General features: G+C 58.0%; 1 protein-coding gene across 1 annotated transcript; it reads left to right on the top strand.

The window, feature by feature from the left end:
- The first annotated feature begins 8,707 nt into the window (after positions 1-8,707).
- On the top strand, positions 8,708-12,252 carry LOC147909627 (uncharacterized). Its single transcript, XM_087406551.1, has 7 exons — positions 8,708-9,061; positions 9,730-9,975; positions 10,349-10,549; positions 10,618-10,823; positions 10,881-11,154; positions 11,237-11,380; positions 11,476-12,252. The coding sequence occupies exons 1-7, from the start codon at positions 8,708-8,710 to the stop codon at positions 12,250-12,252; spliced, it is 2,202 nt and encodes a 733-aa protein (XP_087262677.1).
- The last annotated feature ends 354 nt before the right edge of the window (positions 12,253-12,606 follow it).

Here is a 12,606-nt window from a genome sequence, read left to right as displayed (position 1 = left end):
GGCGCCCGCAGCCCCATCAGGACCAGGGGTGGAAAGAAAGCTCCCGCGGAGGTGGAGGGGCCGCGCGTGACGGTCACGGAGGAGGATCTGAGATCCTCTGTATTTCAGGCCTCCTCTGCAGGGGGTTAGCAAGCAGCTAAACCCCCTGGCGGCCGTCGCGGATAGAACCGCCCCTGTCGGCAAGAAGTCCCCTTCGAATAAAAGGAGGGAGAAGGCCGACAATGTCGATGATGAGCAGGACCGCATCGAGCTGCTCATCGTGCGGCTCCTGCCACGCCTCTTAAGGGAGATGGGGGTGGCCCCCGCGACGATGCCTCCTCCAAAGGCACTGCCTGCGAAAAAGGGCGGCCAAACCCCAACTAATAAGGGAGCGAAGACTGCTCCCAAGGCTGACGGGAAGGCGCCAGGAGTGCCCCCTCCTGCCACGAGGGTGGAACCGTCGCCCCCTGCGATCATCCCAACAACTGGGGCTGTGGGGAGCGTGACGGACAAGAATGAGGCGACCTAGGCGCAGGTCGTCTCGAGGGGGGCAAAGAGGGCGGCCGCCAAGGCGAAGAAAGCAGAGGCGGAGCCGCCCCGGCCGCCCCCCAAGAGCGCGAAGAGCGCCAAGGCCAGTGGCCCCCCAATCAAAAAGGGGAGCGGTGGGAAAGCAGGCGGGGCGGCGAGGAAGGGGGGCACTGCCGCGGGGCCTAAAGCCTCCGACAAGAAACAGGCTCCTCTTCCCAAACTCAGGTCGCCAAGTTCAGCGGCCATAGTGGTGACCTGCGCCGACCCCGCCTCCTATCAAGAGGTGGTAGGGAAAACGAGGTCCTCGATCTCCCTCAAGGATGTGGGGATCGAGGATCTCCGTCCCAGAAGGGCAATCACCGGGGCCCTCATATGGGAAGTGAGGGGCCCCGAGTGCCGAGGCAAGGCAGACAAACTTGCCGAGAAGTTGGCGGCCGTCGTCGTCGACCGGGATGATGTTAAGGTCTCCCGTCCAACGAAGACGGCGGAGATAAGAGTCTCCGGAATGGACGACTTGGCCTAAAGAGGAGCTCGCGGGGGCCTGCGGTCGCCTCCCACCAGAATTTAAAGTGGGAGGGGTAAGCAAGGCCCCCAACGGACTAGGCACCTGCTGGGTGCGGTGCTCCGTAGAGGCGGCCAAGCAGTTAGGCCGCCTCTAAGGTCAAAGTGGGGTGATCAAGCTGCAAGGTAGCTTTACTGCCGGCCTGGGGCCTCCAGTGTTACCGATGCCTGGAGGCCGGTCACGTGCAGCAAAAGTGCACGAGCACGGTTGACCGATCCAGGTCGTGCTACCGATGCGGGGGCATCGGCCACGCGGCGCGTGAATGCCGCGGCAAGGTCGAGTGCCCCGCGTGCCGTGGGCTCGGCCGCCCCTCGGGGCACCGAATCGGCGGCGTCGGATGCGCCGCCGCTAAGGCGAAGGGCAAGAAGGGGGGGCAGAAGCCCAGTGCCCCCCCCCCCACTGCCGTTGCGGGACAGCCCCCCGCGACGGCGGAGACAATCGCGAAGGAACCGTCGGCCACAGAAGTGGCCGACGTTGAGATGGCCCTTCGTGGAGGACACACCCCCCACGGCAGCCGCTGATGTGGCCGACAACAACATGGTCGGTGAGGACGAGAAGCGACGGACCGAATAAATGTCCCTCGCCCGAGCACATACGAACCTCAACCACTCGGGCACAAAGCATGCTGATGCAGTGCCTCGCCGAGTGGGGGGATGGACTGGTCATCGCCGCAGACCCATACCGAATCCCGGAGAGTCATCCCAACTGGGCGGGGGACTCTCTGGGACAGATGGCGGTGGTCAGCCAGCACGCGCGGGACACCCCGCCGATGATTCCAATATCGGCGGGGGAGGGGTTCACTCTGGTAGAGTGGGGGCCCATCGATGTAGCAGGGTGCTACTTCCCTCCTCGACTAACGAGGAGGGAATACGAGGACGCCCTGGAGTCTCTGGGGGAGCACATCAGACGACGCTCCCTCAGGACAGTACTGGTGGGTGGGGATTTCAACGCCCATGCGTTGGAGTGGGGTTCCCATTCACCGACTCCAGGGGCGACAGCACCCTGCTGTGGGCGGCGCGGCACGGCCTAGTCCTTCTCAACAAGGGTCGTGCCAGCACCTTCGTGGGGGCCCGGGGGGAGTCCATCGTCGACCTGACATGGGCGACCCCCGCGGCTGCCATCAAGATACGAGGATGGCATGTGGACGCCAGCTCCCTGGGAGAACTTACGGACCATCGCCTGGTCCGTATGGAGCTGGTGTCACGAAGACGCCGCCGACATGAGTTGGAACGTCGATGGGCCCTGCACAAGTTGGACCCCGGCGCCCTCAAGGTGAGCCTCCTCTCCTCCACCTGGCCGAAACGTAATCCGGCCCGCTCGGTGGAGGAGGAGGCCGAATGGCTCGGGGACGCCATGTCGCGTGCGTGCGACGCGTCGATGCCCCGCTGTCGTCCGCTTGCCGTGAGGAGGGCAATCTACTGGTGGTCCGAGGAGATAGCTGAGCTATGATGGGCCACTGTAGCTGCCCGACGGAAGTACACCCGCCGCAGGCGGCGGGGCACCGACGAGGAGGTGGAAGTGGCCGCCGGGGCGCTCCGTGAAGCTAGGAGCGCCTTCAGGGCGGCCATCAAGAGGGCGAAGACCAACGCTTGGTGCGACCTCGTCTCCTCCCTGGACAGGGATCCGGAATGGACGGAGGAGCTAGGCATCACCCGGGAGGAGATGGTGATGGCCTTCGCCCGCCTCAAGGGGAGGCCGCGGGCGCCCGGACCCTCCGGTGTACACGGAAGGGTCTAGCTCGCCCCATAGTGGGCGGCCGTCTGAGGCAGCTCTTCACGAGCTGCCTCAGAGACGGCATATTTCCCAGGTCGTGGAAAAGGGCCAGGCTTGTCCTCCTCCGCAAGGAGGGCAAGCCAGCGGAGAGTCCCTCCGCTTATAGGCCGATATGCCTGCTGGACGATGCGGGCAAATTGCTGGAGCGAGTCATCGCTGCCCGCATCGTCCGGCACCTGTTCCGGGATGGTCCCAATCTATCCCGCGATCAGTATGGCTTCCGGGAGGGCCTGTCGACTATCGACGCCGTCAGGCAAGTCAGAGCCCTCTCGGAGCAGATGACCGCGGGAGGGGAGATGGCGTTGGTGGTGTCCCTGGACATCGCCAACGCCTTTAATAGCATCCCATGAGGCCGGGTAGTGGGGGCGATGAGAGGACATCACCTCTTGCCCCCCTACCTGATCGCTATTATAGAGGACTATTTTCGGGACAGGCAGCTGGAGTTCCATAACAAAACGGGACTCCAGCAGCGGAGGGACGTGTCGTGCGGCGTTCCACAGGGGTCCGCGTTGGTACTCCTACTCTGGAACGTCGCATACGACTACGTCCTCCGCGCGGCCTTGCCTCCCGGCTGCCACGTCGTTTGCTACGCGGACGACACGTTGGTAGTGGCCGGGGGCACGACCTGGGAGAGAGCCGTCGGTACGGCGAACGTCGCAGTGGCGTATGTGGTCGGCTCCATTAAGGAGTTGGGCCTGAGGGTGGCCCCCGCTAAATTGGAAGCTTTATTCTTCCACGATGGAAAGAGCGGGGTGACCTCTCAGGCACATATAGTGGTGGACGATGTCCGCGTCCCGGTGAGGCCAACGATCAAATATCTAGGCTTCACCATGGATGGTCGCTGGGGCTTCGTCGAACACTTCGACGAGCTAGCCCCGCGGTTGGGCCGCCGAGCAGACGCTCTGCTCGACCTAATGCCCAACCTCCACGGTCCGAACGGGTCGGTCAGGCGGGCGTATATGCACGCCGTCCTGTCCGGGGCCCTTTACGGGACCCCGGTTTGGAGTGGGAAGGCCCTGGCCAGCCGCCGAATAAAGCACAGCGTGCAACGGCGGCTGGCCTTGAGTATCTGTAGGGCCTACAGGACGGTGCCGAGTACGTGGCCGACGCCCTGGCGGAAACCTTCGCCAGGGTGAAGGCCATTCGGCTTCGGAGGGGAGGATCGTAACCCCGATGACCGTTGACTGACTGAGGAGGAGCGTCCGTCGGCGGGTCTTCGAAGAGTGGCGCGCCACTCTCGAAGACGACCCGCCGACAACGGGCGCTCGGACCGTGGAGGCCATCCTCCCCTGCCTCGAGGAATGGGTAGGCAGGGGATGGGGCGGACTGACGTTTCACGCGACGCAGGTGCTCACCGGACACGGATGTTTCGGGGAGTACCTGTGTCACATAGGTAAGGAGCTGACCACTCGTTGTCGCCACTGCGATGAGGACCGGGACACCGCGCAGCATACGTTAGAGGCCTGCCCTGCATGGGCGGGCGAGCGCGGTGTCCTGGTCCGAGATATAGGGGAGGATCTCTCCCTGCCGGCTGTCGTGAAGGAGATAGTCGGCAGGGAGAGTGCTTGGAGGGTCTTCTCCTCCTTCTGCGATCAGGTGATGTCGCAGAAGGAGGAGGCTGAAAGGCAGAGGGAGAGGGCACCGGGAGGTCGGGGCCCTCTCCCTCTGCCTCCGCCGCCTCCGTGGCGGGGCTGACGGGAGGGAAGGAGATGCGCGGGGTGGTGGCGTTGGGGGTCAACGCGGGCGCCGGCTCCAGCCGGATCGCTCGCGCTCCGGGTCAACCCTTGCGCGTACCCGCCGCCGGGACCGCCCCACGGGGCGAGAACAGCGGCGACCTCCTTCCCCCATTGCGAAGAGGACGAAAGAGGAGGACGGTGGGGTGGTTTGCGGGAGGGACGGGGTCAGTGAACCCTCCACCTCCGCCGTCACCATCATCAGCGACGGCCCCGCGTCTCGGACGCGGGGCGCGGTGAAGCGGCGACGGATTGCCGATCCTAGGGTCGATCCGCCGCCGGGCAAGAGCTAACCCCCCTGTGCGCGGGGCGTGGTCCCATAGTCACGTTGACTGTACGGCGGCGGCGGCGTCTCTACGCCTCCGCGCGCGTGAGGAGCACCGCGAGACTTCCTCTCGCGGCGCCGAAGCATAAGGGGCGCCAAACTTCTGATTAGCGCCCCTTGGGGGGCTGGGGATCGCGGCGGGGGCCGTGATCCCCAACTCCCGCCCCCCAACACCAACCGGGGCGGCGGGCGCAGGGGGTGGTGTCCCCCCAGCGCCCGAATATAGGATCGAAGGTGCCCAGCACCGCGCGGGGTCACGTCGTCTTTCAGACGACGCCATAAAAATCCCCGGGCGGGAATCGAAGTTGGCAATAAGCCGATTGGCCTGAGGGGCTCCCAGAAGTATGCTGCACGCGTACCTGGGAGTCCCTCATGCAAGGCCAGATAAGGACACCCGGAGAGGTTTTAGTGGGTGCAAGCCCAACATAACCCTGGGCTCTCCCCCGAGGCCCGGGGTATGCGTCAGGCATTTCCCTTCCATTATAAAAAAAAAAAAAAAAAAGGTGCCTACGTCCAGGTAGCGTACCCCAGCGATGTGGACCGCAACGGTATACTACCACCATGTAGCGCATGATTGCGCGGCGGACGCTACGTGCCTCTTCTGTTTGGATGTGGGGAGAGGGTTCTCGCCGCATAGATCCGAGGATAGCAGGACTTGCCCACTCAGCCGGGTAGATTAAAGTTGAGGCTCCCTCTGTTACGCAGGTTGCTCCCTCAAGACCGACCCCCTGCTACCACCGGGGGAGACGAAAGCGCCCGTATCTTGAGCACGCGCCCAAACTGATGGTGAAAGGATATGAAGAAGGCGACTCCTCACAGGCAAGGAGAATGCCCCTCAGTATCCTCCTGTCGTTCGTGGCTGTGGCTGCGAAGCTCAAAGCTTGTTGCTGTATTCCTTTGCGGAACGCGGAGAGTTGGGCACAGCGGTAGAGCTATACCAGGTGCCCATCAGACCAGGCCCACCGGACACTCTAACTGAGCGATCAACAGATGCAGCTCCGTCGCGATTATCTAGGGATAAGAATGTCAACCCACCTGTCAAAAACTGGCTGAGGAGAGGGCTTTTATTGCGGTATAATCGGGGCCCAGGGTGGTGATCTGTTATCTGCCATCCAACTGAAACGGAAGTAAAGTGAAACTGGAGGAGTACGAGGAAACGCTCGACGATTTCATCAGGGAGTTGCGTCTGATGTCGACACTGGCTGCGGGAGACTTCGACGCCTGGTCGCGGCGTAGGGGTTCCTCCAGATCAAACGCCAGAAGACTGGTGGAGAAGTGGGCTGACGAGTTCTATTTTGTTAATAAAGGCTAGGAGAACACATTCAAGATGAGTTGGAGAGGCTCAATTATAAACCTGACCTGAGCCTCTCTAAGGATGACGAGAGAAGTCCGAGGCTAGAAAATGTTACAGGTGGGTACATTATCGGACCGCTAGTACATCATCCTCCACTTCGGACGCGAGAGCGGGCCCGGCTGCGAGAAGATGGGTCCTTCGTAAAGTCTACATAGATGTGTCCCTAGCTCACATTGGAATGAGCCCTCTCGGCTAGAGAACTGGGGGAGGGGGGGGGGCAAGAACAAAGAGGTAGATGACGAGGTGGAAAGACAGTAGGTCGGAAAGCATGCGATGCCTCGATGCTTCACTGTCGTCTTCCGCCAGCTCATCGGGCAGCCTACTGATCAGAGGAAATACTTTGAGGCGATCCTCCGATCAGACGTAGCTACCTGCGGATCAAGGAGAGGGGCATCACGGAGGAAGAGATTGAGTTCCGCTGTGCCACCCTTCGAGCCGCATGGAAAGAGCTGCTCCATCCGGGCGGCCAAGACCCGGGCCTGGCAAGGGCTAGTCTCATCTCTGGACAGGAATTCATGGAGGAGGCCATATAAGATAGTTCTAAAAAACCTGCTAGCAGGTGGTGCCTCCATGGAATTCCTGGACTTTCAGCTTCTTCGCGAGATTGTGCCAAGGTTTCTTTCTCTCGGGGAAAACATCCTTCCTTATCCTGCCTCTATGTTTGAATAGGGAAAGAAGCTGGGGGTCATCAGGGAGAAGAGCCTTCCATCGGAAGACTCTGCAGCCGGATGGTTAGAGCCTAAGCCTTGGCCGGCGGGGCAATGGGGGAACACCTGCGAGTGTTTCGGATGTGTAAGATATCCCCGGCTATGGACGAGCATTAGGCTGGTCCTCCTGAGAAAGGAAGGTAGGTCTGCGAACTTTCCGATCAGAAATCCCATCCCATATGCCTACTGGACGAGGCGGCAAATTCTTCGAGAGAATTATCCCGGTCCGCATCGTCCATTTCTCCTGGGAAGGCGCGGTGAACATCTTGGAATGCCAATTTGGCTTCCGCAAGAGCCGCTCCACTATGGACGCGAACTGCCGGGTGCGGGCCTTTGCGGAAGCCAACACGAAGGAGGGTAGAATGGCAGTATTACTAGACGTCATTAATACATTCAACACCCTCTCTTGGGGTCGGGTGAAGGAGGCAACTACTTTCAGATACTCCCTTACCTGACGTCCAATGCGTTTCGACTCGTGATCTGTCGTTCCGAGTTCGATCTTTACCGGCGCTCTACATAATCTCAGCTTGTTCCTAAGCTCGAGGCTATCTAATCACTTGATAGCCTCAGGATTATGGATGAGCTTACGGAGGGAGGATGTCAATCAAGCTGAAAGCTCGGCGTCCTGACTCGGAGCTAGGCCCGTGGTCGGGTTGCTGAACGATTCCTGTGGAGTGTCCCCGGGAAGTAGCGTTCCGGCGGCACTCGAAGCGGTGGCCGATCAGTGTCGCGTGTGTAGGCGACGCAAACTGGGACTAGCCTAGGCTATGACGATCCGATGATCTAAATTGATACCGCGGGGACTGTGGCAGAGAGCAAGTTGCTCTCGCCCAATCATGGATAGGATTCACGGTGGTAGTGGTTGATAGTTACATGCTGGCTAGAGGCCTTTGGCCCCGACGGGTGAGCTGTGTATCATGCTCGAGAATTAGCCTTCTTAGCTGGTAGAGCGTGAATAGTCGCTCCAACCAGTGAATTGCTTGTTGGGACCTACATCCCGCGAGCGCAACTGGAAATCTCGGTATAGCCATGATGCGCCTGATCGGATGTATTCCAGATCCCGCGCCTATGAGAGTCATGTGAGTTAAGCTTAATTGCAGGTATCGCACGTTAAATACTCACACGTTGTTACCTGGCAGCCCCCCCTCGTGGTGCGCCACCTTGTCGTGTTGGGGTTCCTCGTCCTTGGACGGGGTCTAAGAGCGCACTGTACGCTCATCTTCCCCTCGGAGTTGTGCGGGTGTACACTGGTAGATGGAGGGATGTCATCACTCTCAGCAGATCATACCGTAACCTAGTAGTCATGTTTCGCTAGGCCGGGGGCCTTGGCTTAATCACCTGGGTCGCGAGAAAGGTAACCTCTATAAAAAATGCCCCCTAACTCAAGTTATGGTGACGATGAGTACATGATTGGGGGAAGTCGAAAGCAGTGGAAGACTCCATACAACAGGGGGTGCCGACCTCAGGGCACCTGGTATCCCTTGTTATATGGAGTCTTCCCCCCTGGAAAGGGTGTCACCCCGGGAGATGACATAAATTTTGTCTCTGCTCGTGGGAACCAAATGAGTGATTCCGAAAATACAAACAAAACCAATAACAATAACAATGAAAAAAATAGTAAAGAAGAGAAGGGGGAAGAAACGCACGAAAGGCGGCGTCATCAATCGGTCTCCAGTACAATGGAGAGTGAAACGTGCGAAAGTGTGAGAATGGTTGAGAAGAGGAAGAGAAGGATTGGAAGTAGGGATGATTCTCACTGTCATGAGAATGAGACGGATGAATAAGGTGAGAAAGATTGATGAGCAACTGAGGGCATTTATACTGGATGAGAGTGCGAAAGTGAGCAAGTCTGCGTGTGAAGTTATAATGAGTAAGACTAAATATGAATGTGTCCTGAGTAAATTGTTATGCAAAAATGAGAGATTGAAAGGTGCCTTGGCTGTGTATGAAAGGATAGGTATTTCTGCTGCTGCGAGTGGTGGTATGGATGTGAATCAACCGAGTGAGAGTATAAAATTTAAGTTTGATGCGAGAGTGCCTGAGAAAAAAAGTTATGCTGTGGTGGTAAAGGGTATGGATGAGAAGATGAGTAGCGATCAGGTGAAAGAGAACTTGATAAAGCATGTGAAACCAAATGAATGTACGAGTGAAAGATAGATGCTTAAATGGAAGAGAAAGAGTAATGTTGAGTGAGTATGTAAGAATGATTGAGAAGGGGGCGGGTGAGACAAGTATGGATAAGTTGCTGAATTAGAGTTGGAAGAGAAGATTGAGAAATTGATGGATTGAATTAGGAATATTAATGATGCGATCTTTGGAAGACAGACTGGAGGCAGAGTACACGGGATAGTGAGATGGTGGACGGATGAGCTGGAGCGAAAGAGAAGGAAGAAAAGGAGAATATGTCAAAGAGCAAGGAGACAAGGGAAGGAAAAAGCGAAGGACCTATATACGAGGTATAGTCATTGCGTGAAAGAATATAAGAGTCGGATTATGCAGCAGAAGGAAAATAATTGGAGGGAATTTGTTGGCAAAGAAGGGAATAGGGATCCGTGGGGAGTGCACGATTCGTAGGGGGAAGAAGAAGACGGATTTAATGAGTGTGATGAGTGTAGATGAAAGAATGACGGTTGGGTGGAATGGGACTATGAATGTTTTGTTGAATGAATTCTTTCTGAGAGTGTGATGCGATGTGAGAATGTGTCAAGTGCGAATTCGGATGATAGCAAGGAGTTTGAATGGGACGAGATTGAGCGGGCTGTGTATAGTGGAAGAGCGCCTGGAATGGATGGAGTGCGGAAATGATTAAGAGAGTCTGGATACCTGTGCAAATGAAAATGCTGTATTTTGAGTGTCTGCGAAGGGGTGTGTTCCCGAGTAATGGGAAAAACAGTAGAGTGGTCTTACTAAAGTCCTTGGAGAAAGTAAGGACGGATCCCAGGTTGTATCGGCCGATATGCCTGTTATCCGTCCTAGGAAAGATTTTGGAACCGATGATGGTTGAGAGGTTGCAAGTATGTAAGAGGACCAAAGTACGAGTAAATGAGAGACGGTACGGCTTTTACACGAGGAAAGAGTGTGGACGATGCGTGGGTGCATTTAAAGAGGAGTGTGAATGAGTCAGGAAAGAAGTATGTAATGCGTATATTTATGGACTTTCAGGGTGCGTTTGACAACGTTGAATGGACAGCTGTGCTAGATAGAATGCGTGAGAATGTGATGATTTAGCAATGTGGGTAAATTATTTTAGGTATAGAAAGGCATGTGTGACGAGCGAGAATGATATCGTGTGGAAACACGTAAAAAAAAGGATATCCGCAAGAATTAATTTGTGGGCCCACGGTTTGGAATTTTTTGATAAATGATCTGTTGAATGATCTGGTCGAGAATGGATGTGATGTGTTGGCATACGCGGATGATGTGTTCATGTTAGTCGAGGGATCGAATAGGAGGAAACTGGAGATGAAAGGGACAGAATGGATGAGAATGGTGACTGAATGGGGAGAAAATGTGGGAGTGAAAGTATTGGAAAGGAAGACAGTGAATATGATGTTGAAAGGGAAGTTTGCAAAGAGTCAATGTCCAGTTGTAAGAATGGAAAAATGTTGACGTTTGTTAGTGAGATACGATATATGGGAGTCAATATGAATAAGCAGATGGGCTTCGGTGTGCATATGAAAGGATTGTATGGAAAGATTTGTGAATGCATTGGGCTAAGAAGAGTTATGAGGAGACAATGGGGATTGAGGGGGAGAACCGTACGAATGATATGTAAAGGATTGTTGACAGGATGTGTGATGTATGGTGCGGTTGCGTGGCATGAGTGTATGGAATATGCGTATGCTAGAAGAATAATTGAACAGTGAGAGAGTGAGTTTGTACGCATGTATGAATGTCTGTAGAACTGTGTCTACCGCAGCTATGGAGGTACTGATGAGAGAGTTATCCCCGCAAAATCGGAAGCAATATTCTTCCACGACGGGAAGAGCGGGGTGCCCCCTCGGGCACATATCGTGGTGGACGACGTCCGCGTCCCGGTGGGGCCTACTATCAAGTATCTGGGCCTCACCCTGGATGGTCGCTGGGATTTCGTCGAGCACTTTGACAGACTAGCCGCGATTGGGCCGCCGGGCAGACGCTCTGCTCGACTTCATGCCCAACCTTCGCGGTCCGAACGAGTCGGTCAGGCGTGCGTATATGCATGCCGTCCTGTCCGGGGCCTTTTACGGGGCCCCGGTATGGAGTGAGAGGGCCCTGGCCAACCGCCGTATACAGGAGAGGTTGCACAGCGTGCAACGGCAGTTGGCTCTTAGGATCTGCAGGGCCTATAGGACGGTGTCATACGCCGCCGCCATGGTCCTCGCGGGGATTCCCCCGGCCGAGTACGTGGCAGACGCCCTGGCGGAGACTTACGCCAGGGTGAAGGCCATTCGGCTTCGGGGGGGGGGGGGATCGCAACCCCGTGGACCGTAGACTGACTGAGAGGGAATGCCCGTCGGCGGGTCTTTGGAGAGTGGCGCGCCACTCTCGAGAACAACCCGCCGACAACGGGCGTCTGGACCGTGGAGGCCATCCTCCCCTGCCTCGAGGAATGGGTAGGCAGGGGATGGGGCGGACTGACGTTTCACGCGACGCAGGTGCTCACCGGACACGGATGTTTCGGGGAGTACCTGTGTCGCATTGGTAAGGAGCCGACCGCACGCTGTCACTGCGACAGGGACCGGGACACCGCGCAGCATACACTCGAAGCCTGCCCGGCATGGGCGGCCGAGCGCGGTGTCTTGGTCCAGGAGATAGGGGGAGATCTCTCCCTGTCGGCTGTCGTCAGGGCGATAGTCGGCGGGGAGAGTGCATGGAAGGCGTTCTCCTCCTTCTGCGAACGGGTGATGTCGCAGAAGGAGGAGGCAGAAAGATTGCGAGAGCGGGCCCCGGGTGGCCGAAGTCCTCCTCCGCCGCCCCCGGGCGGCGGGGGTGATGGAGGGGGGGGAGATGGGCGAGATGATGGTGTTGGAGGACCACGCAAGCGCCGGTTTCAGCCGGGTCGCTCGCGCCCCGGGCCGCTCGCACATACTCGCCGCCGGGACCGCCCCACGGGGCGAAAACGGCGGCGACCTCCTCCCCCCATACCTGAGGTGAACGAGCAGGAAGATGACGGGGGCGTATGTGGGGCTGGCTGTCCCTCCTCCTCCACCCCCGTCATCAACGACGGCCCCGCGTCTCGGACGCGGGGCGCTGTGAAGCGGCGGCGGATTGCCGATCCTAGGGTCGCACCGCCGTTGGACATTAGCTAACCCCACTGCGCGCGGGGTGTAGTGGCTCATCATCCTCCGGGCGCGACGAATGCGCGCCCGGGCCAGTAGCCCTGCACCGCCGCGCGCGGGGGGTGCGCCGCGAGAGTGTCTCTTGCGGTGTCAAGGCATGAGGGGCGCCAAAACTTTCAAATTTGGCGCCCCTTGGGGGACTGGGGATCCTGGCGGGGGCCGGGATCTCCAACTTCCGCCCCCCAACAACAAATGGAGCGGCGGGCGCGGGGGTGTCCCCCCCTCCCAGCGCCCGAATCGGGCAGGCAATGCCTCGCACCGCCCGGGGTCGTCTCTGACGAAACCTCAGGCGGGAAAGAATGTCGACTAACCAAAGCCGACTGG

Source organism: Acromyrmex echinatior, chromosome 5, assembly GCF_024713525.1.
Source record: "Acromyrmex echinatior isolate Ae372 chromosome 5, ASM2471352v2, whole genome shotgun sequence".
In the NCBI taxonomy this organism is placed as follows: Eukaryota; Metazoa; Arthropoda; class Insecta; order Hymenoptera; family Formicidae; genus Acromyrmex; species Acromyrmex echinatior.
Note: the sequence above shows the minus strand (reverse complement) of the source record. Positions and strands in the feature narration are given on the sequence as shown.